We start from the raw sequence: 26,679 nt of genomic DNA on the forward strand, positions 1-26,679 counted from the left end.
ACATCAATTTAGGTTGATGGAAATAAAAAAATTACCCGTTATTCTTCTTATATTTTTTAGCGTCGTTTTCCACGAAAATTGTTTTGTGGGTTGTGTTTCTGTGTCCATGTCCATATTGCACCGAGTCTATATGGTCTATGTCAGTTCTCAAAAATTTTAATTTTTTTTTTGAAAAAATTGGAAGTAAGAAGATTATCTTGAATTTCAGTTCACGAAAGAACATTTTTATTAGAAATAAGAAACGGAAACATATTTCAAATATGAACACAATCTTAGGAAATGAAGCGAAAGGGTTCAAAATTTTACCATCTCCTACAAAAAGTGTCAGTGACAAAAAAGATTACACGTAAGGTTAATAAAGCATGTATCTTTTCAAGCTCTAGTTTTTCAACTACTTTCAGAGTTATAAAATTGGAAAATGGTTTGACAGCATGTCTTATATCTGACAAGGCTCCAGTATCCCTTGCTGATGAATCCTGTGAAGAACTTGATAACGAATCTGAGACTGATGATTCCAATTATTCAGGAAGTTCCGATTCTGAAGTTGAGTCGGACTCTAGTGGAAGTATTCAGAGTAAATCCGTTAACTCTGAATTGAAAATGGTAATCATACTTTTCTAGTTTTCTTTCCGCTTTGACAGGTCTGGTTTTCCTTTTTATAGATAGCCTGTATTTTATTCACCTTTTCAAATAGAAACCAACCGTGATTTCGCTCTTGTTATGTTGTGTCTATCACAAATCGAAGGTCTGTTTTTTTCCCATAATCTGAATTCAAAAATTATTCACTCTTTCTGCTTGCTCAAAATATGTTGAGCAAGGACAGAGAATAACTTTTAGCAGAGTCTGGAATAAGATTAAACAGAACAAAACGTACATATGATACATTTCTATGTAATAAATCATTTCACTTTGAAAATATATAACCAAATAAGAATGTAGTACTAATTCATTGAAAGGAGTTGTTCAATTATTCAGATAACTACCCCCCACCATCCCCTTCCTGAGGCCTGACTAGTTATAAGGAATGTATTATCAGGAATTTATCTTGCTATTAAAACATTTTATTTGTTCATCAAATACAAGGCAGTTTATTGTTAAATAGTTAAAAAGCAAATTGAATTATATTTTGAAATTCTTCGAGATGTTTTCTACATTTTTTTGTTGAAAATAATGTATTGAAATATAACAGTTGTAGCCCCCTCAGAACGAATCACTCAAGTTAACCAATCAGCTACCGTTTGAATGTTTTGTATTGTACTAATTAAAATAATGTGCCTACAACTCATTTTATTCACCTGGTATAAATATGTATTATAGACTAATATAAGTTTGTCAGAAAGATTAATTTACTTTTGTTTAGGCCGCAGCTGGGCTATGTATTGGCGTTGGGAGTTATAGTGACCCAATTGAGGTTCCTGGTATGGCCCATTTTCTAGAGCACATGGTATTCATGGGTAGTGAAAAATTCCCTGCTGAAAATGATTTCGACTCATTTATAAAGGTCTGTATATTTTAAACAAGTGAAAATTTCAGGCAGCTTGCTTGTCTTTATTTTTTTGAGAAAACGCCTTTCTATAACTGAAGATGAGAATTGACTTATTATAAATTTCTTTTTTAATTTACAGAAAGGAGGCGGTAGTGATAATGCATCTACAGATACAGAAAGCACTTGTTTTTACTTTGAGTGCCTTGAAAAGCATTTATTTGAAGCCTTGGATAAGTTTGCTCAATTTTTTATCTCACCTTTGATGAAGAAAAGTGCAATGACACGTGAAAGAGAGTCCATTGAATCAGGTTTGTAGTTTTTTTTTCATAATTACTAATCATACTAATATTTTTAACGAATCTTGATTATGTGAAACAAAACATGTGTTTACTTTTATAATGAAGCACAGCAAATATATATGATGACTTGTGAAAACAATTTTTTGTTGCAACAATTATAATTGAAAACATGAATGCAGATAAATTTTGATAACTTGATAATCATTATACGTTTAGAACTGTACAACAAGTAATATCGTTTTATTTTAGAAAAAGCACAATGTAGTTTAGGAATGTGTAAGAGTTTTTTTTACTATTTAAGAGCCGTCTGACTTGTCCATTTTTTCCAAGTCTCTGGAAAACCCTTCAGTATGTGCTACAAGTGCAGCCTGGATGACTGCAAAAATATTGTTCAACTTATTTGGATGAGCTCTCAAATTAATGTTCCTTGTGCATTGCAAGTTTGCAATCAGTTCTGCCTATAAGACTCATCTCGACTTTTCGTGATTTGTGACTTTAACCACAAAGTATGTGTCAAACATGAATTTCAATGTTGTGCGGTCTGATAATGTTTGAAGCCCCTTTCTTACTTCTTGACTAAAAAAATTGATATTTCATCTGTTCAAAGAATTATAAACAGTAATCAGGCCAACATTTGCCGAAAATTCAATTTTGTATTCTTTTTTGTTGCTAGAGAGAAAAACTTTCGGCTTTCTTACTCAGTCAATTTATATTAGAATTTCAGATGGCTTTACCTTCAGATTATTCTAGAAAAGAGCAGCTTCTTTGTAGTTTTGCTAAACCTGGAACACCTGCCAGTTATTTTTCATGGGGAAACTTGAAAACTTTGAAAGACAATATATCTGATGAGAAACTCTATGAAGGCGTGCACGAGTTTAGAAAGCGGCACTATTCTGCTCATCGTATGACACTTGCAATACAGGTTAGAATCTTCGTTCTTATCAATGTTGTTGGAATATTAGTATTATTTCTTTTTACTGTTCTGTACAATTTATCTTTATTCAGAGTTGAGAAATGTTTTGGCTTTCTACTTCTCCATCTTTATATTCAATTACAATACTTTATGCAAGAAAAAATCAGCAATAACTTATTAAAAATTCGGTGAAGCATTGTAGATATTGTTGAAATCTCGCAGTGTTGGGAGTGACCACTCTCACCATTTTTCAATTGTAAGAAAAAATAAGTACTTGAATTTACAATGTCCTCAAATAATAATCACATAGAACTATTTAGAAATAGAATAGAATAGAATAGAATATTTATTTACCAATATTTGATACAATAGTGTATATTTGGCACGTCACTTTAATATCACACACAAATAATATCACAAATGTCACAAATAAATGTAGAGTCATGTAACACAATGAATAAAAACTGAATCATCACATTTTCACACATGAACATATTTACAGATATGATCGTATAATATAACTTATACTTGTCAATTTCACAAAAAAACAGGTGTATATGAGACAAAACAAAATATTTGTCAGGTGTATATGGGATAAAACAAAATACTTACACTACACAAAAAGTTTACACAATGAGGAAATAATTTAGATTCCTCATTCCTCCTATTTTCCCTTTGACAGGTCATTTATTTCTATTTATAAACTCATCTATACTATAAAAAGCATTCAGCATCAAATATTTTTTTATTTCATTTTTAAATGAAGATAACGTCATTTCTTTCATAGGCTGAGGAACACAGTTATACAAAATAATACAGTTATAGTATAGAGAGTTTTTGAATGCAGCTGTTTTATGCCCAGGTATCGACAATAATTTTTCATGTCGTGTATCGTACATGTGCCTTTCCGCAGAGGTATTGAAAGAAAGTATATTAGTTTTCGCGTACACCAGACATTTATAGATGTAAATGCTAGGTACCGTAAAAATATTATTATTTATAAAAGTTTCTTTACAGCTATCTAAGCGATTTATATTGAAAATCAGTCTCAGTAATCTTTTCTGAGCAACAAAGACGCGCTGTAAATGACTCGATCGTCCCCAGGTTAATATATTCAATGAAATATGTGAATAAGCTAATGCATAGTACACACTTACAAGACCCTGTTTGGCAATTGTGTCTTTAAGCTGTAAAATGGCAAAATAAGCTTTATTAAGCAGCTTGCAGACGTGGTCAATGTGTGGTTCCCATGTTAACTTGCTGTCTATAAAAGTGCCAAGGAACTTAGTTGTTTCAGATAGAGCAAAATTACAGCCAGGTGTTAATGGCCTCCTAAGGTTAAAGTTCATAAAAACCGTTTTCCCATGGTTTAAAATAAGTTCATTTCTTTGACACCACGCATACACTTCGTCAAGCGTTACCTGAGTTTTGTGGTAAAGTTCCTCCTCAGTAACACCCGACACAGTAACAGTGGTATCGTCAGCATACAAAGTGGTGGCACCATATTGAATATGATTTGGTAAATCATTAACATAAATTAAAAAGAGTAGTGGGCCTAAAATAGAGCCTTGTGGAACACCAAGAGTTACGTCATGCATGTCTGATTGGCATTCATTACATTTTACAATTAGTTTTCTATTTTCCATGTAGGAATTGATATAGCTTAGGAGACATCCTTTTATTCCGATATTATATAATTTTTTAGACAGTATGTTCCTGTCCACTGAATCAAAAGCTTTCGATAGGTCAAAAAATAGAGTTGAAACATATTTGCCATCATCTAGCTCTTTATATACAATTTTGAAAAAATGTGCGGATGCTGTCTCTATTGATTTTGATGGCCTAAATCCATGTTGACAATCTGTAAACATTTTGTTCCCTTCAATATATGCTAAAATGCGGCAGTAGAGAATTTTTTCTATGTATTTGATATATCAGTTTATTGAAATTCATTATATCTTTAAAAAATGTGTGAAGTCCATATTATTCATTCTTTAGTTTTATTTTTATATGTTGAAAAATATTTAATTTTTTTTTATATCATCAGGCAGCTTATTGAATAAATAAGGATTATGTGTGATATCATTTTTTTCAGTTTTTTTTTAAGTACGTGTTAATTAGTTCTTGTATCATACTCATGTTTATTATATTGAATGTTTGATTTATTTTTATACATATAAATCAAAAAGTTATAAAAATATAATGGACATATATCCATTTTGATACAAATTTTGACAAGAATGTCACTTGATTATTATAGATAACCACATACAGAGTATTTTTGAATATTGTAGGCAAATTTTAAAAACAAGAAACTAGAAAACAAGACGAATTATTAATGACTATTACCTGAAATATATTCCCTACATTTTCTTTTGAATGAATTTAATGAGTCACAGCTTTTTATATGACTTGGCAAATTATTAAATGCACTTAGGCCAGAACTATACGAGTCACAACCTATATGTTCTTTGTTGATATAAAAATTTCCTATTCTATTTCTAGTGGAGTGTGTGTGAATACTACTTGTGTAGGTTAATTGATCATTCAGATAATTTGGCAACATATTGTGTTTAATTTTAAATATAAATATTAGCATATTCAGTGTTATCCTTTGTTTAGCAGACATAAGAGACAGTGTTTCCAACATGTATTTCACAGATGTGCATTTATTACAACTTAATATTGTCATTATGGATCTGTTTTGAAGCTTCTGTAGTTTGTTTAGATTTTCATTGCTCATAAAATAGAGTAATGTACTGTTACTAGTTAACAATCTCTTTCTCTTAGATGAAGGTTTCTTATACAGTGACTAAAAGCCAAATGGAATTAATTCATTATTTCGGTTATGGTACATATTTTAACAAAATCCCGAAACACGTCAAACTTAAATTATAATTTGGCATACTTCAACGGAAAAATGCTACCCCTACCTTTAACCCCCGTCGGATGACAGGTACAACTCCCACATTTTTTTAATGGAAAGTATAGGCTTGTGATATATCTTTTGAAAGGTCTTTTCATTCTCTATTCAAAAATGTTATCTCTTTCAAGTTTATTGCAACAATTAAAATTTAAAATCATGTGGTTACCGAAATTCTATAAAATACACTCGAAAACTTATTGCAATATACTCAAAACTTATTTCATGTTGAGATATTGATAATAAAAACCATAGCAATGTTCTTTTTAGATTGTATCCTTCGAAAAACTGAAAATAATTTCCATGTCAAAGTTAGTTTAAAACGCCTTGTCAACTTGTTTTGTATGTTACAACATTAGTTGTCAGTTCAAAATTCGTTAACTTCAAATCTGACAAATGGTTAGATTAACGGAAATGCATAAAATAACAGTATTACAAATAATTGGCTACGGACATAAAACTCGAACACAACAGGAAGTAGTGCGTCTATTTCATGAGAAATTTTCTTAATTTACCGCCCATTTCTCAAGGAACAATAAGCAAAATAGAAAAGGAGTTTCGCGAGCTTGGTCATGTGGGGCAGATAAAAAAAACAACTGCCAATGCAATGAGCGATGAACTCAAATTAGATATGATGCTTGAGTTTGAACAAAGCCCACATACATCGAGTAGACAGGCATCCACTACATTCAATACTAGCCATACATCGATATTAAACATATTAAAAGAAAATAAGATGCATCCCTTTGAAATGATACCTACTCAGGAGCTCATGGAAGACGATTTTGATAGAAGAACTTATTTATGTGAGCAAATGATAGATGTTATGTTTTCTGATGAGTGTACTTTGTCTCTTAACGGCCATGCTAATCGGCAAAATTGCCGCTACTAGTCAACGGAAAATCCTCACTGGATGAGAGAAGAACACACGCAATACCCTCAAAAGTTTAATTTTTGGGCAGGGATTGTAGGAAACCATATCATTGATCCTTTTTTTCATTCAAGTTTAGCAAATTTATATCCTGATTCAGAAAAACTTCAAGTTCCAGTGAATACGATATAGTTTCAGCTGGATAGAGCACAACCACATTACCAAGTTAATTTCCCAATCAGTGGATAGGGAGGCGGTGATAGATTGAATGGCCAGCGCGATCACCTGATCTTTCATCATTAAATTTCTTTTTATGGGGATATGTAAAGAGCAATGTGTACAAAACTAAACCTTCAGATGTGAATGACTTGAAAGAACGAATAACGCTTGCGATCAGGTCGGTCACACCTGATATGCTGAATAATATTAGCATTCTAAAATGTATTTATATTAATTAGGTTTCATAATTGTACCATTTAAAAATTACTCTTTTGAAGAAATACTTGTTTATTGTTACTTTTTTTTTACCGGCATGCAAATGAAAGAATTGTATGTATGTCAGACAAAAAAAAAACAATGGATTACTTTTAGAAAAAGCAGTGGCGTATCTCTTTTCTCCTAGTTCAGAAGTTGAGACCTTTGGCAGTTTTTTTCTCAAAATGAACTCAAAAATATCATCCTTTGGCAAAAAAATTGATCTATTAAAAACACTTTTTTATATCAGAACAAAATTACTGCCTCTTGACGCGCGTTTCTCTAACCAAATCAGCGTCATCAGAAGATGACTAAAACTCTTAGCGTGGTTATCAAAACACGCATTAAGAGGGCAGTATTTTTGTTCTTTGATTTTTTATAGAAATACTGTGTATTTTTATTTGAATATGATTGACATCCCTATTATTTTGAATAGATTCAATTTTGTCACAGGCACGCCTCCCTACTGAAACACTTCAGAGCTACGTTCTGAAATGCTTTTCCAAAGTACCAAGTAATGATCTACCGCCAAGTGACTTCAGTAGTATTGCAGCTGGAATATTCGATACACCTATGTTCAAAAGAATGTACTATGTGAAACCTATGAAGGATGTATGTCAGGTAATAAATAAATTCATATTCTAGGACAGAATGCTGGATTTTTGTTAAATTTTCAGGTGGATTTAACCTGGAGTTTGCCTCCTCTTCAACACGAGTACAAAAGTAAACCGGCCTATTATGTTTCCTTTTTAATGGGGGATGAAGGTAAAGGCAGCTTGTTGGCATATCTGAAAAAGAGGTAAGGTTCATAAGATTTCGATTGTACACATTATGTACAAGAGAACGCAGATGTTGCCTTCATAATTCCTTTAAGGTAACCTAAGAGTTTTTCATCTTGTCAGAATGTGGGCCATTACTACTTCAGTTGGAAATGGAGAATCGGGAAGTGAAGACAATTCCCTCTTTACACTTTTGAATGTGTCTGTTGTACTAACCGATGAAGGATTGAGGCATTTGAATGAGGTTAGTCACTTTTTCATGGTTATTTTTTCAAGTAAATGAATGAATTACCCTATTTTACAGTACGTTTTGTATACTTTTTCATTTAAGATTGTTAGTTCTTGTTCAAGTAGCTCTAAAGTGAAATTAACTGGGAAAAAAGGTTTCGGCTTTCTACTTCTCAATCTTTATATAAAAAAGTGGGAATCTACTTACTAAAGAAAGGAAAAAAGCAATTAATTTCAGAAAAGGTTACTGTATACAAAGATGTGTAGATAATGCACGAAAGTAACTTTCAGATACTAACTGGAAGAAAAGCCCTCTCGAAACAGCTGCTTTCATATAAACATTGAATTATACAAAAAAAAAAAAACTTTCGAAACAAATACTGTTATATGAACACTGAATTATACAAAAAACACTTTTCTCTATTCAGTTTGTATTCCAAACATTCCGTTATGGAATTGCATCAGAAATCATTCACAGGATTTCTACACAATATAGTAAATGAAAGAGTGAATTTATGGATGTAGCCGTTACTACATGGTAGGAGATCATCATGAAGAATGAGAAATAAAACTTTCTGTTTTTATACCATTTGTAACTATCGTTACTGCAGTTTCGTCCTATAAGGACATTTCCAAACGAATACAGTAAACTGAAATAATTAACAATGTTAATCCTTATATATCTATACACTACTGTAGGTAATACCAGGTGGTCCTTAACTTAACTGAGTACCTGAATTTTGTTTACCTGAGACAATTTGGGTATGCTAAATGACCATATTGACTAGGTTTACTCGCCATAAGATGATCATTTAATTGATCATTAGTGTTGAATGTCTTTAAGCTTATTCTTGTCTTTTTAATATTTTTTCTTTTTTATGTTCCATTTGGTATTTTATCAATAGTTTTGTGGTGGACCAATAAAAATCAATAGGTTTATTTATTTTTAAGCAATTACTATAGTTTATATTAAGGATTTCACTTGTTGGGTTCATAACTGAACTCTAATGCTTGACTGGTTTCAACAATTGAAACTTTCTTGATGTACCATTTGGGATTTTATAATAATTCTGTAGTGTACATACCCACTCGATAAAATCTCTCTCTCTATATATATATATATATATGTATATATATATATATATATATATATATATATATATATATATATATATATATATATAGTATATTTTTATTTGATTTATTGACGAGTTAATTGATGAATCTTATTGGACAATTACGATTATTTCAGGTAATAGAAGTGGTATTTTCTTACATCAACCTGCTGAAACAATTGGGACCACAAGAAAGAATTTATAATGAAGTCAAATCAATAGCAGATACTTCATTCAGATTCGCCACAGAGGAAACGGCAGTTGACACAGTTGAGGATTTATGTGAATCAATGCAAATCTACCCTCCAGAAGACTATATTGCTGGTTCTGAAATTTATTACGACTATAATCCAGAGGTATGTGAAATGTTTCTGTCCATTTAAAGAATATAATTTTCTAATGACTAAAGTCCGCAAATAACAACTTGTTTTTGTAAATATAGATATTTTTCTCAGGCAATCAAAATGGTTCTTGAACATCTTCAGCCAAGTAAAATGAATGTTATGGTTTTGTCCAAGAATTTGCCAAATGGTTTGAAATTTGATAAAATCGAACAGTGGTTTGGTACAGAATATACTGATATGGGTAAGTGTATACTTTTTTTTAATTATTTCTTTAACAAAAACTATTTTAGAAATTCCAAAAGATCTAATAAGCAAATGGGAAAATGTACCGCCACATCCTGAATTAGATGTTCCTCCCCCCAACCCATATTTAACGAGTGATTTTACAATATTACCAGAAATACAAAATCATCCCGATTATCCACAGAAAATTAAAAGTGATTCCTTGTATGAGTTGTGGTACAGGAAGGATCAGAAGTTTAATCTCCCAATAGCTTATTATTATTTCTACCTTATTAGTCCCAAATCTGTAAAGTCTGCTGAAAAGTGAGTAAAAATAATTGATACCATGCTTGGATGATAAGTGAAAAATCTTGACCTCAACTTGAATTTTTTTTCAAAAACTAGTCTCTCCTAACTGTATGAATGTTCCTATGAACTGATATCGTGACCCGAGCAGAATTGTCTCTTTCGGTAAAATACAGTCATATGTGGCGTACTTACTTGAAAAACGAAATTTCTGCGTCACAACCAAGGCGTGGATTCGAATTCTTGAGATCTGAAAATTCAAGATGTTCTTTAGTAAGCTGAGAGGGCGCCAGCCAATAAATATAATTATATAAATTGACGAGGAATGGGGATTCAAACAAAATAAATGAAGATATATGAATATATATATATATATAGTTAATCAATAAAAATACGATAACTTGCCAATAGGTTTGCTACTCTTTTAACTATGAAATATAACTGAATTAGCAAACAAGTAGCAGGAAAATAAATTCACATGAAACACGGAGATTGGTTTCTAATGAAGCTCACAATTATGAATAGATATATGAACATCAAAATTTCATAATAATTATAACCCAATACTTTTAATCAATAGGAATTGTTCAATCAACAGCTGTCGATTAAATCACAAATAGGTATACAAGAACAATATTGAAGGGAAAGCATTTACAAGTTTAAACGATCAATAAATAATCATTTGGTAACAATAATAAATAAAACGCATAGCTTCTTTATTTCAATAGTCCACTTGACATTGAAGGAGAATGTAGGTACTCACTCTGTCTCAAGAAGTAGGTTTTCACGTACTTATATATCTGGAAGGGATGAAATTCCACGAGTCTTCCTAAAATTGCAGACACGACCAGACCGAAATTACTTAAGAAAATTGTCCTCAACCCCGCTAGTTAGTGGTGTAACTCGCATCGAATTTCTTATCAAGCAGGCAGTGAACGATCAAGATATAAATGAAGCCAAATTTCCTGGATAAAGCTGAATTGATTGAAATTAACGTCAACTCAACTGAATCTGATTCTTCTTGATTTCATTCCTTCCTTTAGGCCTGAAACGAGAACATCGTTTCTGCAAATCTACCACAAAAACTAGAAATTGTAATATCTTGAATGATTTACCTTAGCTTCTTTTTAGGCCTTTGAAGTTAAATAGGTACTCGAAGTGTGAAATTTATTTTATCGAACAGCACTGACCCTTTCTCTGCTCGATATTTGTTCACTGAAGCCTCGCACTGTCGCTTCAATCGTCCTCTGTCCACCTGCAGGCCATTTCAATTGAACTATCGAAATTTACATGCAGGTTGTCCCAGTATCTCATAAATGAACTGTTACACATAATCTTATGCAAGAAGTGAATGTTTCGTCTTTGAAATTATCCAAAAAAAGTGCTGATGAGTTGAAGATGAGAATTTTCAGCCTGAAACTTTTGAAGGTACACCTGAGGATGATAGATTTCCATGTAAGTGAAATTTTATCTCTGCACTCTCTCTTATATGACGTTGTGTAGCGTTTCTGTGAATGATTAATTTATATTTTTAAACAGGTTACCCCAATACAGTTAAGAAATTACAAAAAAATATCAATATCAAAATATCTAAATTATATACACAGGGTGTAACATAAGTACGTTAAAATATTCAAGTGACGTATTCCTGAGACAATTTTAAGAAAAAAATTCTATATAAACTTGTGTCCGAAAATGCTTCGTTTCGGAGATACGGGTTGTTGAAATTGAATTTTTTTGTTCGCTTTTTGAAAATAACTCTTGCAAAAAATAAGTTATTTGCACGAAATTCGGTACCCGTGGTTTTTTTGACGTGGGAAATCATAATTTCATATTAATTTTCATATAACATCTAGTGGGCGCTGCGTACGCTGTCATTATTTATTTCAAATTGCCCTAACTTTTTCGACAGTAAACTTTTGGTACTTTTCATGGAAAAACCTAATTCCCACACCTTTTCCAAGTAAAAGATATACACCTCCTCAACAATGCTGGAGGTGATCGTTTTCAAGATATTTACAATTTTCTATATTGATGCATATTACTTTATAGCCAAATTTGATTTCAATAATTTTTGTCACTTTCCGCTTGCAAATTAAGTTGATTAAATCGAGTAGTCTATGAAAGTTTGTTTATAAAAATAGAAGTTCTCTGTCACATTTTTAACTATTAATTGACAAATTCACAGTTCGGAGTTTATAAAGTGATTTTTTGGTACCATACCCGACTTTAAGAATGCTGAAATGGCTGATATGGTTTTTGCATACGGCTTGGCTGAAATTCAAGCGAGAACAGACGCACTTATCAGGAAAGGTATCACCAACGCGTGACTCCAACCACGTATCGAAATTGTTCAATGGCTTCAAAGAAAAGTCGAACAACATCCGCAAATTTTATCGAAAATCCTCTTCACAGATGAGGCTAATTTTTCAAGAAATGCTATCATGAACTTCCATAACAACCACATCTGGGCGGAAGATAACCCACATGCAATAACGCAAACTGATTTCCAAGACAGATTCTCTTTTAATGTATGGGTAGGCAAAATTGAGGATTATTCAATTGGGCCCTATTTTCTCCCCTTACGTTTGAATGGAGATGCTTACCTACATTTTTTGGAACACGAACTTCCCCAACTCTCTTGGTTTATGCAAGATGGAGCTCCTGCTCATTTTAGTATGATAGCAAGACATTTTTAGACGTAGCATATCCGATTGATAGGAAGAGGAGACACTGAGCATTGGCCCACGAGGTCACCGGACCTCAATCCCGTCGATTTTTTCTTTTGGGGACACCTAAAATCGCTAGTTTATGTTAGCCCCATTGAAAACAAGTAAATGTTGAAGGATCGCATCATAGCTTGCTGCGAAACGATAAGAAACACTCCGGGCATTTTTCAACGGGTTAGGAATTCTTTGATGAGGAGAACAGAAGCTTGTATTACTGTTGGGGGGTCGTCACTTTGAACAGTTGTTGTAATAGTTGTTTCGTTCAATTTTCATATGTTTATTTTCCTAATAAATAACATAGTACTTCTCCGAATTGTTTTTTTACAAACTCCGAAATGTAGCACTTTCTAATTGAATAAATAAACCTGACAATTTTTTTAATTTGGATTGAATAAACAGTTCGATAATGCTCAGTTTAGAAGAAGTCTGTATGGATATACTACCTATAAAGTTTGATGAAAATAACTAAAATTTCAAAAAACTTATGACAAAAACCTACCATGTTTTGAAAAATTTCAACAATCCGTATTTCGAAAACGAATCATTCTTCGTTAAATATTTTATAGGAAAAAGTTGTTTATTTTGACGAGATCGACCACATACTTAGTTTTTGTAATGTTCTCGAAAACGAACACCTCCAGCGTTGTTGAGGAAGTGTACCTTTTTTACTTGAAAAAGGTGTAGGAATTAGGTTTTTTCATGAAAAGTACCAAAAGTTTACTGTCAAAAAAGTTAGGGCAATTTGAAATAAATAATGACAGCGTACGCAGTGCCCTCTAGATGTTACATGAAAATTAATATGAAATTATGATTTCCCACGTCAAAAAACCGCGGGTATCGAATTTCGTGCAAATAACTTATTTTTTGCAAGAGTTATTTTCAAAAAGCGAACAAAAAAATTCAATTTCAACACCCCGTATCTCCGAAACAAAGCATTTTCGGACACAAATTCATAAAGACTTTTTTTCTCAAAATTGTCTCTGGAATACGTCACTTGAATATTTTAATGTACTTATGTTACACCCTGTATATACATAAAATAACTAACAAAATAAAATTTTAATTTTACAACATTACCACTAATTGTAAATAAATATCAATTGAACAACAATCTAGCTACTTGTTTTTTAAAAATATTAGGATTTTTGCAAAAGAAATCAATATTATTACAATATAAATTTCCCAAAATCAACATACACACATCGGAAAAGTCTAGGGATATTTTTAAAAATGGTAATAATTTTTCTTTAGATCGCTTTAGGGAAAAAAAAGTTGACGGGTGATTATTAAACGAATGTAACCTACAACAAAATTTATTAAATGGTCAAAAATACTGAGTGCGCATATAAGCAAAACTAAAAAAAATATGGCTCTTCTTTGGCACCCCGAAAAAAAATCATAATACAAAAAAAATTGGAATCAGTACAAAGTATGGCCTCCACGCTAGTTTATTACGGCCCTACATCTATCGTGCATCGACAATATGAGATTGTCAATGTCTTGTTGAGGTACATTTGCCCATTCAGCGATTAAAAGCTCTCTCAATTGAAACGTTTTGTGAATGTTCCCTATATGCGTTGAAGCATGCCCCACACATGCTCGATGGGATTCAGGTCCGGTGATTGTGCTGGCCATAGCAATACATCAACTCCTTCGTTGGTGAGCCAGTCAGTCACTAGACGCGCGACATGTGGACGAGCATTATCGTGCATTAGGTGGAAGTTTTCACCAACAGCACCAGCAAACGGACGGAAGATAGGTAGAAGAATGGTGTCGAGGTACTGTCGAGCTGTGAGGGAGCGATTTGGAAAAACGAGATCGGTTCTGCCGCCGATCATGATTCCGCCCCATAGCATTACTGTACCACCTCTGTATGTGTGGACTTCCTTGACGTGTCTCAAATGTTCATTATTTCCAGGTCGTCTCCACAGTCTTACTCGACGAGAATCTGGATGAAATTCAAATCTGGATTCGTCTGTAAACAAAACTGTGGCCCAATCATTTGCATCCCAGTTTTGATGTTCTTGACACCACTCTAATCTTCTACCGCGATTGCCTCTCGACAAAGGTGGACATCTAAGTGGCCTTCTGTTGTGGAGATCTGCTTCATGCAGTCGATTTCTGACAGTATCACGACCAATGGTTACCTGGTGCGTCTGCTGCAACACGCTAACCAACTCAGGTGCTGTGATTGTCGGTTGTCTTCTTGCGGTTAAGACCAAAAATCGGTCTTGAACTGCAGTTGTAGCGCGTCCTCGCCCTGGATGTTGTTCGGCTAGACTGCCAGTATCACGGAAACGCCGCCATAAAAGACTGATAACACTTTGGGAGACCTCCAAACGAAGAGCTACATCATTTTGTCGCATGCCACCTTGAAGAAGCCCTACAGCTCTATACATCTCAGCCAATGGTAAGTGATGGCGTTCCATGTTAAAGCACAATATTTTCAGTTTAATTGCTGAGCAAGAACTGCATAGAATGTACAAACTCGACACTTTCAGATTATTCATTTTAGCCGAAAACCTACAGTTTGTAAAAAACTTGATAAAAGATTAGTTACCGTTTTTGCAGGCTTTGTTCAACCCATAGAAATCTACAGGGTGGTCGAGTGTACCAATTTAATCGAAATTAAACGACCTCATGCACTTATTTTTATGATATTTAGTATGTTATAAAAATATCCCTAGACTTTTCCGATGTGTGTATTTGAGATGGGTGTATAAAAACCATAGTTGGTTGAATGACGCGGTACAACGAATAAGTGTATTTGTCTGGTTTGTCTCTTCGGAACATTGAATTGTATAATAGAGAGAACTTCCTGAGAGTCAATTATGCCAAAGATTATTTTGAAGAGATAAACCAACGATATAATCCTGTGATCACTTAGACTGGGTAGTTCCATCCAGTTCATTATTTCATTGTAGTTATATTCACTAACAACTAGACCTAATCTGAATGCTATGAATTTCAGACATTTTCTTTGCACATTTTCTATCTGATGAATATACTTGACATAGTATGAGTTTTAATTCCATAACAAATGTTTGAAGTACAAATTGAGTATGACCTACATTTGCATGAGAAGAGTTTATTCTTCTGTTTATTCTGTATTCGAATTCGAATACAGATAAGGAAATAGAAAGACAAAAAACTCCTTCACCCCAAAATGGGAATGGAATTCAAAATAATATAAGAAAGTCAATTTGTGAAGAAAAATTATTGTAATCTGAAATGAAAATGTTAACAGGGATGCTTTTTCCTGCTTAGGGCTTTGTTCACGAGATGAAACTGTTACTACTTGATTGTAGTTGAAAAACTTTCTATCTCAGATAAAGGTATATGCATTGGAGCTTCGATGGAATCAGTCGAGTCCCAGATGTACTTCTGATTTATGGGATCCATCTGGCATTGACGAGAAGTAACGAAACTGGTCTGTAGGTGATCACTTATCTGATTTCAACTAGGTCCTGCTGTCATAAATGTCTATCCGATATGGTATCAGCTAGGATAGTAGTTATTTTCTGGCGGATATTTGCTAAATTCTCCAGTCTAGAGATGTTGAGAAAGATGAATGTTTTGAATTTGATTTGATTTACTAATCACACAGTCATCTGACTCGTTTGAATTTCTTTAATTATCTCATTTATGCCTGTGTCATAAGCCATTCACAAGATACAAATAATATGTCATCATATTGATATGATTTAAATATTTGTTTTGATTCATGTTTTTGATAACTTTTCAATGAGTTACAGTTTGAAATTTTTTTGATTGTTTCATATGCATTAGGTTGTTTCAAAAGTTTCTTAAAACGGTTTTATTCAGTATTTCATCAGTTCGGACTTCCATTGTCTAATATAAAATAAATTGATTTGAAAACCCTGAAAAAAAAATTAAAAAATTAACCGAAAATAACAATTTTATTGAACAAAGAACTGAAATTACAAAGAAATAATATTCAAGAAAAAACCAAACAAATAAAAAAATTGAAATAGTAATATAAGCTGAAAAAATAAAAATTAAAAAATGAAAAATAAAAATTAAAAGATTTCAAACCAAGTTATGTCACGACGTTTCGATTGTTAGTTTCCACAATCGTGGATACTAACATTTTTTGTTAATATTTCAAATTTTTATTTTTTCAGCTTATGTTAATATCTCAATTTTTATTTATTTGGTTGTTTCTTGTATATTATTTCTTTGTAATTCAGTTTTTTGTTTAATAAAATTGTTATTTTCGGTTAATTTTTTTTCAGGGTTTCCATATCAATTTATTTTATATTAGACAATGGAAGTCCGAACTGATGAAATACACCACGTAACATTGTCAACCACCTTCAAACAAAGGTTTTATCTAGCTTGGTCAAATTTAGTATTTAAAGTTCGACCCATTTCCTGTTGACAGCTTGATCTGATATTTGGTACACACATTTAGTTTTGATGACAACACAAGTTAATAAATTCTGTATCATTGTAAATCCAAGATGGCCGCAGCTACAAAATGGTGGCAAAATGGCTACACTTTGAAAAAGATGCAAATTCAAGATGGCCCCATCTACAAAATGGTGGATTACAAATTATTTCACAACTACCCCAATATGGATATCAAATGACAGGACTTGACTAGTACTATAGTAGTACACTATAAAAAAGATGCAAATCCAATATAATCAAAACAGAGAACTTTGTCAACTCAGGATACAAGCATGGATCTCCCGCCCTAGTCAGGAATTTGTATCGTGTCGAGGACTGTGTGGCGTTAGGGTGACTAAAAATGATATGTTTGAAGGTGGTTGACAATGTTTCGTAGTGCATTTCATCAGTTCGGACTTCCATTCTCTAATATGATATAAATTGATTTGAAATCCCTGAAAGAATCTGTAAAAAATTAAACAGATTAGCTGAAAAAATAATTTTATTAAGCAAAAAACTGAAATTACAATGAAATAACATACAAGCAACAACCAAAATAACCAAAAAGAATGAACTATTAAAACGAGCTGAAAAAATTTAAAAATTATTAACAAGAAATGAAAATTGAAAATTCCAAGTTATTCCAAACCAAGTTACTTCACGACGTTTCGATTGTTAGTATCCACAATTATCTTCGGATGATATTTTGTTAGCAATACACCACCCAAGTTGAGGTAAAAGGTTAAAACGTGTCGAGAACGCATTAAGGTGGATAACATTTAGAAACTAAAAACTTAAAAATAAAATAAGTAAAAATTTGTGTTTAATGTTAAACGGTTTTTATTGAAAAAAAAAAGATAATAATGATGTAGATAATGTACTAAAAACTAAAAAAATATTTGGAAGGTCATCACACCACTGTCCTCAGCAATCTACGGTATTGATCAGATAAAAAAATAATGAAATCGTTGGGCGTGACGTAACCTTAGTAAATATTTAAATACTACGCCTAACGATTTTATTATTTTTTTCACACCAGCCGCTTACATTGCGGTAACATTGGTCTTTTTTTGGTGGATTCCTTTGAGATGGCTCGTCAGTGTCCAACCACCGTCCTGAACGTCTCCTGTGACAATTTCTGTCGATCATTCAAATAGTGGGGCACCCTTTTTTCGATCTTCTTGACCTTTCCAATACGTTTCGAACCATCAAAAACTAAAATCTCCGGAACGAAATTTCGTAAACTGATGTTGAACAGTGCGTTCATTAACACTTAGGTTAGGTTAGCTCCAAAGTGAGTGGGTGTATTCAACCCTCCACCACAACCCGCAAGGGTTTATTGTGGCTCACACTTATTCACACTCGACCAAATAAACCCAGCTTCTTAACGAAGCCGATTAGTTTGTATGGTGAGTGGTCCTTCAGGTCAGATGGTAAGAGAACAGCTCTGCCGAAGTCTAAAAACCTGATTCGGTCCCCAACGGGGCAGGCACAAAGTATATGCTCTGCTATTTCATCATTTTCCAAACAGAGGCGACACACATTGTCTTTCGACAGTCCAAGTCTCTGCATATGATGATTCAAATGATAGTGACCTCTAAGAAGGCCTGTTAGACATCGTAGTTCATCCCTACTGTAGTCCAATAACTGTTTGGTATCAAGCTTCGAAGGGTGAATAAACGCCTTGGAGTGAGCCAATCCTGGAATATTCTGCCAGAAGTCCAAAAACACCTGCACCAGAAACCTGATTCGGTCCCCAGCGGGGCAGGCACAACGTATATGTTCTGCTGTTTCATCGATAATGACGTAGTCGGATAGTCAAGGTGCAAGATTCCCACCTTGATACCCGCGACAACCTTCCCATATGAGGGTTTTTGCATGTCAGCTACACCTGACGATGCCTTAGATTCAACCTTGCAGGGCTCTTTTCCTCTGGTTTTGGTGAATCATCACTTAAGCGCAAACATTTGCTAACCTGCTCATGGGGGGTTTGTTCCTCCACCTGAGACAGATTCTGCGTACGTCGCTCAAAAATTTGGTGCAAGGCGGTTTTATAAGGTACCTCGCTCTTGAGGAGACAACTCAGTCGTTTCCTGGCTGCACCACCAAACCTTTTTTTTTCAGGTTCAGTTATTGGATCAAGAGTTGGGGAGTTGAGAAGCTCTCGCTCCTGAACTAAATTTACAGGGAGGTCAGTTGGAGTCGTAAACTCGACACTCATCTCCTCTGTAGACTCGTTCCTGATCTAAATTTACAGGGAGGTCAGTTGGAGTCGTAAGCAAGTTTACTCTGTCCATAAAAGTCCCACGAGTAGCTAGGAAAAGAAGGTCAATCACGGCAGAGCCCCGCATTACCGTGACAAGGCAATACTACGACGAGAGGGCGTCCGGTATCCGAAGGTTCCGTAGAGACAGCTGATACATTGCAAATTGTCTGGTTAATTTTTCAGCGCTTTGGTCTAATTTAAATTCGAAAAGAGGCAAAATTTTAATAATATTTTAATTTTATATACCACTACACAGAAGAATGAATATGTATTGAAATATGAAGCTAAAGAAACACATGACATTAATACGGACAAAACTTTTGAAATAACCTAATATTTTGAAGATTTATGTCTATCAAACATATTCAAATAAAATTGAACTCATAACTCTTTCAGTTGTTAGTCAAAAATGATTCAAAACTGATATTCAAATCATATAAATATGATTCAAATCATTAAGTAATCAAAATGTATACTCCGAATATTCAAAAAACATATTTCAAATATTCGCTACTTAGGAGTATTTCAGTGATAGGTTTATAAATATGAACAGCATGGAAATAATTTCATTTTTTAGAGCCACCCTTACGGAAATGTTGATGAATTTGCTGGAGTTTTCTATTGCTGAAGAAGTTTATCCAGCCACTAATGCTGAGTTATCACACCATTTGAGTTTCTACGAACGAGGCGTTTTAATAAAAGTTGATGGTTTCAATGAAAAGTTGCCAGTAAGTTGTTGATAGACGAGGTTTTTATTTGAATAGTTTTAGTATGTGGACTAAAAAGTTGTCAGTTTCTTTTTAAAAAATAATTAAACTTGTAAATTTCTATACCCCAACATTACTTCTGTTTCAAGGTGTTGATTGAAGTTATTGCAAAGTACATTGTTACACTTGGAGATCATATAACGGAAAAATTGTTTGATGCTGTTAAGGATAAACAACTAAAGGGATATTACAACAGACTTCTGAAACCAGCAACATTCGCAAAGTGAGTCATTTTAAATCCATGTATTCTGAAACTTTTTTTGAATTTTTGAGCAAGGACAACTAATGGTTAACACTTCGATCTTGCGTTTGTTCCCAAACTACTAGCTAACTGCTATCAACCTGATCTCTGACAGTGGTTACCTGAGGGTTGATTATTTTTGGTTTAACTTTGATCAAGTCGTGAACTTTTCCAAATAAATTAAATTTATGTAGCAGTAGTTCATTTGTGAAAAAAATACATAAAACTACAATTACAATATATTGAAATGACAAATCAAATACAACATTATAAAATAAATAACTTGTTCTAAGAATAATTTGATATTTTCAAAGCACTAACTACTTGTTTCCACACTGAGATATGATGAAGTTTAAAAATTCAGAACTCATGGAAAAATTGTCTGGGCGTTTCAATAATCCACTTTTAACATTTTTTTTTTAAATACAGGAAAATACCTTAATAGTTTAGTATTACTTGGAATTATTTCATATATGGAAAAAAGTGAATATTCATGATTCCTTTGGCATATGTATAAACGCTGTCTGTTAAAAAGATAGGTGAATTTTCATTTTTCTCAAAAACAATTTATTTATTATTGATACTATTGATTTTATCCATTGAAAACTCATCTTAATATCTCCTAATTATCATCCTAGTGTTGAAATGGGTATAGCCAAAAGTTTGTATGATAGGGCTGAAAGAGTTCATAATCTGGAATAGAAATTATCTATTGATAAAACTGTTTGGAATAAGAACGCATATCTGGAATACTTTATAGAAAGAAGAGCTCTCAATGAACTTGGTAGAAACAGTGACCCACGTATACAGATTAAATAATCATCACATACCCAACAACAACACACATATCTGAGAACTTTGAGAACCATTAACTGAGATCTCTTCTGATGAAACGTTAGAATACAGTTTTAAAAACCAAATAGTGTATTTACAATAGACCTTGTTTCGGTGGAAAAAGTTATACTACTCTGTTCAAAAAATAGGTGATTTTTCATTTTTCTCAAAAATGTATCCATTCATCAATTTATATTTTGTCCCCTTCAAAGTATTATCCCTCAGATATTATACACTTGTGCCAAGTTTTTTTCCAATTCTTGAAGCAGTTCTGATATTCACTTTTCAGTATGAGCTCTCTCGGCATTTCGGTTCTTATCTCCTCAGCCGTCGCAAAACCAAGTTTTTTCATCGGTATCTTCAATTTCGGGAATAGAAAAAAGTCGCAGGTGGCCATAACTGGTGAATACACGTTGCAAAAGCCATGAATTGTTTTTCTTCGCACTGTTTTTCGTAGGCGGCACACAACTTTAAGATAAAAGTCCTTATTGACTGGTTATATGGGTAAAGATGACTTACATACTGATAGCTTTCACCGTTCAAGTCAAATGGAAACTGTGGTTATGAAGTCTGTATGGCCATAGTCCAGTGTAGAGATTTAGCTACAAACGTTTTGCCAATAACTGCGATGGTTGGCAATAATGCGTTACGACTTCCTAGTTGGTAAACTCGTTATTGAGTCGCTGAAGATGCCATATCAAAATTATTTGAAATTATATGTCAGTGTCTGCTATTATAAACCTGATGAGTGCTTTGATTTGTGTTACAGAGATGTGCGAATGAAATTACTTCTGAATAACCATTGGAAGTTATCAGAGAAGTACATAGCTTTGTCTAAATTGAGGTATGAAGACGTAAAGAATTTCGTCAGTGATTATTCAAACTCATTGTATGTTAAAGCCTTAGTCCAAGGGAATGTGTCAAAAAAAGTTGCTTCTCAAACTGTGAAGAAATTTGTGGAGACAATAAAATCCAGTAGCTTTCCCGACACTGAATATCCAAGGGTAATCATTTTACTAGTTTCTTAACGAGGAATTTATGAAGATTTTCGTTCCAGTTTCGAGTAGCCCAAATTCCGCTTGGAGAAAAATGCTGCCGAGTTGAAGGATTCAACAGTGACGACTCTAATTCTATAGTTGTGAATTACTATCAGTCCGCTCCCTTTTCTATCAGAGCAAGTGTAATCATAGATTTGATTATGGTGAGTATTTTCTTGAGTTAATTTCACCCAGCTTCCGATTTTAGCATCTATGTGAATGAATAAATCGTCACTTGTTTGTAGCGTTTTTCCAAATGCACATTGACTGCTTATTTCAACTTGTCACAGTTGCTGCTGTATGGACATTAACAGTATCCCTGATGCTATTTCAGCTGATAATCGAAGAACCTTTGTTTGATATTCTACGCACGAAAGAACAACTTGGATATCATGTGTATTGCTCTTCGAGGGATACTTTTGGAGTTTTGGGATTCACAGTAGTCGTGAATACCCAAGCTGACAAATTCACCACAGATCACATAAATAATCGAATTGAAGAATTTTTAAAACACACTGAGAAATTATTGTTGGATATGTCTGAAGATGATTTACAGCAGATTAAGGAAGACCTTATTAAGACAAAGCAGTGTACAGATGTTCATTTGAAAGAGGAGGTTGATAGAAACTGGTATGAAATCTCTAATGATGACTATATTTTCGACAGGATCAAACAAGAGATTCAAATGATTGAAGATATAAAAAGCGAAGAAATCATTAGCTGGTGGAGACAACATAATAAATTCGGAGATGGAGGAAAATTCCGAAAATTGAGCATTCAGGTATGTTGATTTAGAAATTATTCTGCTAATAATTGTTGTTTTGTTTGAAAGTTCAACAAATCAAAAAATATTTGCTGCTTGTAGGTTGTTGGACATAAGAAGAAGGATGTTGAGAATTCCAACTTGCCGTACAATGAAATCGAAGGTAAGCCTATAGGGTATTCATGGTGGATGGATTACTTCAAATCAAATCAAAATATACTTTATTGTCGAAAAAACTCTTGTTTTGTTGACAAAGTAAAATATACACCTACAGAAATAAAATTTAGGCAAAATACACACAATTATGTAAAATAAAATAAAAATAAAATTGTTATATAAACAAGCAGTATATAAACATACATTTATCAATTATAAATTATATTCTATAGAATAAGTGTCAATAAATACATAAAATATCAATCATAAAATGTTATTTGGAACATTTTGTCAATTTTACGACTTATAACTTAACAGTCTAATCGAGTTTTAAATAAGGGTAGTATTAGTATTAGGTCCAATAGACTTCCCCACTTTTTGTTTTCATGTGAATAAAAAAAATTCCACAGTACAATGGCTAGTTATCTTAACTTAAAAGTATCTTCATCAAACATTTTAACAAACATGAGTGCTCTTGGTACTGTATTGATTTTGATATACAGGAATGACAAACTAAAACAAAACAGAGTTGTAGAAACATTTTAGAAAAACGCAAGAACTCTTCAATATTTGTAAAGGTGGGCACTTATTTGATATTTGTGATTTCGCTATTTTCACCTCCCAAGCAATGGTAAGAATAGGCGAAAATCAGAATTAAGTAAGATGTCATTTTTGAATCCTTGAAATTTCATGGTTTTTTGAAAGTGATTTGAAATCAATGAGAATAATAAATTGGAAGAAATGAAAAATGAATGAAATATTAACAATATTGAAAATACCAAAATTAACAGTACTGAAATAATCGATTGAGTTAATTACAAAAAACAATGCAAAAGTTCATAAACAAATGAAAGAAAATGTAATGAAAAATTATTAACGAATAAAATAAAAAACATGAACAATGAGTATGAAATTTAAAAATGTAGGAATCTTTCAAAGAAAGGAAAAAAGTTTACAAACTGAATAGGAAAAAGTGTTTTTTTTGTATAATTCAATGCTGAAAGTATTTTTCTTTTGTATGAAAGTAGTTATTTTTCTTTCAGTTTGTGTCCGAAAGTTACTTCTTTGCATGAATTACACATCTTTGGAATAAGTTCATTTTTGAAATTGATTGCTTTCTTCTTTTCTTTGTAAGATTCCCACATTTTTTGTACAATATTCTCTCCTAAAAGTATATACCTTTCAATTTAAAACTTCTATATTTGTGGGACTGCATTTTTACATGTGTAACAAAACATTCTATATTTCCTATAATTACGTGTACATCTATTGAAAGTAAAGGCATAATTATTATAAGTTTAATGGTTTTATTACAGTTGATCCATCTCCAGAAAAATTGTCGATGAAAATGTTGGGGAAAGATGATGATGCGACTTACTTCATTAATAACATTGAGGAATTCAGAAAAAATCTCTACGTCTACCCTGCCATGCAATCAAAAAAGTAATAGATTCTAAGAAAAGTTGGAAAGAAAATCACCACTTCGTGTACACTTTTGGCTTCTAGTGATGATCACCTCATTACCTGTTTGAGTACACATTTTATTTAAATTATGTATTAAATTCAATTTAATAAAAAAAGTAATTTTTTGCACAAAATGTTTTATTTCATATAGAAAACTGCTCTTAACATACTTCAATAATATAATCCTGGGCAGGGGTCTGTAATATTACTTATACATAAATCATTCAAGGGGTTCTATTTATCAATGAAGATAGCTCAAGAACTTCACAAAAACATAGATATCGGACATCTATGCTTTTTACATAAACTCTTACTGTGATATTTTATAATACTGTCTTCGATTGATATTTCAATTCATCTAAACAAAATCCATTATTTTTGTATATGATTATCTACACTCATCCTTTACTTGAACGAAGTTAACACTGGGCATAATAAACGAACAATTTTCATACTCTGAATCTTACTGAAGACGTGTTTCACTACACAGTAGTTCCTTCACTTGATCTGGTACATGCATTTCATGCAACAGTAGTTGCAGAACTTAATTAGTTACTAATTATTAATAAAAGAAAAAGTAATTACAATATTAAGAAATTAAGGTTTTGGCTTTTTACTTCTTCATTTCTATACAAAATTTGTGGGAAGGAAAAAAGCAATTCATTTCTCATGAAAGGCATGAACTCTACAAAGATGTGTACATCATGTTGGAGCTGAAGGCAGTACTCGATTAAGAAATCGCTACTGGTAAATACGTCTTGCTTCGCGCGCATTGCCATCCGCAAGGCCATAAACGAAATGCATATCGGCTAAATGAGCATTATTGTTTAAGTAATCCATTTTTTCAAAATAAGTGTTTTCTACTTCTACTTACGGAAACTTCAACAAAACGTCTAACTGTCACAAAATATGTAATTACCAAAACTACTCACAAACGTCAAATTTATTTCCAAAGCATTCTTGTGAAAAATGCAAAATATTCGTAATAACTTCAAGATGCATCGATTATCAAATAATCGACTTGAAGTTTTCAAAGTACTTTTGAATCACCCTGTATACTTTCGATTATGAACGTTTTCTTTGGATTATGAATGTCTTATTTGGACGATCATTTTCTGATTAGCAAATTATCCACACTTTTATTATTATAATTACACTTTGGCCGTTTTAGTAGAGAAACTTTTAAGAATGCTCTTCGAAATTTTGAGAACGAGACATCATGTAGTAACATTTCAGACTACTTCCAAATTACTCTAAAAATTATCTTATTTAGAACCGGCGCGTCGGCTGTGAAAACTTCCATTCATGGAACAAATAGGATATTTAGAAAGCCGCAGTTCTTCTGGATTTGGAAAGGGTCCATATTTATTTCGGAATCAGTAATCTGTCAATCTGACCGACTCAATTTCGACAAGACAAAAACATTCCACGCAAGGAAATTATAGTGAACATTGACCTAATTCAAGAACTTTTATGGCTGGTCCCGTTTACGACATCTCCGATCCACAAGAAAATTAGGTCACATCTAGAACTTCTAATATATTGGTCAGTGACGTACTGAAGAAGTGGGACATTCGAGACTACTAGTTATCGCATCAGAATATTAAGCAAACCAGAATGTGCAAACTATTCATTACTTCGATATCTTTGAAAGTAATAGAAGTATAAAAATAAATATTTCAAAGAGAAATTCGCTCTTTCGCGGTAGGAGCTGGCAAATGCCGACCGGAGAACAATTACTTCCTTGGCTAATACCCGTTGTTTATTCCAACGAAAAATATCTGCAAGAATCGTGCACGTGATTTCCCAGACAAGGCTGCTTGTACAGAGTCGCACTACTGGAACGACCGATTTTTTTTCAATATTAGACTGAGTATAGGAATTTTTCGTAGGTAGAGTGTAGGGACACAAGTTAGCAGTTTCTTCAGCTGTATCAGTACTTGACATTTTGACAATTTTGAACTTCCAAATACCATATATGTATACACTACAGGCGGTAAAACGTAACTGACCCGAATAGTGTTGACCAGAGCATAGTTTAAATATCTG

The 26,679-nt window shown here is 32.9% G+C and overlaps 1 protein-coding gene across 3 annotated transcripts; it reads left to right on the forward strand.

The window, feature by feature from the left end:
- Positions 1–24,764, forward strand: LOC111507213 (nardilysin). Of its 3 annotated transcripts, XM_074172558.1 has the most exons (18): positions 4–346; positions 402–603; positions 1,361–1,501; positions 1,626–1,794; positions 2,502–2,707; positions 7,420–7,587; positions 7,644–7,765; positions 7,869–7,989; positions 9,226–9,444; positions 9,544–9,673; positions 9,723–9,978; positions 19,946–20,096; positions 20,225–20,358; positions 21,980–22,214; positions 22,268–22,411; positions 22,582–23,028; positions 23,113–23,173; positions 24,483–24,764. In XM_074172558.1, exons 1-18 carry the CDS (start codon positions 138–140, stop codon positions 24,611–24,613), a joined length of 3,246 nt encoding a protein of 1,081 aa, XP_074028659.1. In that variant the 5' UTR covers positions 4–137; the 3' UTR covers positions 24,614–24,764. The 3 variants fall into 3 exon arrangements, with proteins under 3 accessions (XP_074028661.1, XP_074028660.1, XP_074028659.1); XM_074172560.1 differs by lacking the exons at positions 23,113–23,173; positions 24,483–24,764 and having other exon boundaries at positions 1–346; positions 22,538–22,673; XM_074172559.1 differs by lacking the exons at positions 23,113–23,173; positions 24,483–24,764 and having other exon boundaries at positions 1–346; positions 22,493–22,631.
- The last annotated feature ends 1,915 nt before the right edge of the window (positions 24,765–26,679 follow it).

Source organism: Leptinotarsa decemlineata, unplaced genomic scaffold, assembly GCF_025532065.1.
Source record: "Leptinotarsa decemlineata unplaced genomic scaffold, Ldec_3_MD MMD2_tig00000133_RagTag_RagTag, whole genome shotgun sequence".
Lineage (NCBI taxonomy): Eukaryota > Metazoa > Arthropoda > Insecta > Coleoptera > Chrysomelidae > Leptinotarsa > Leptinotarsa decemlineata.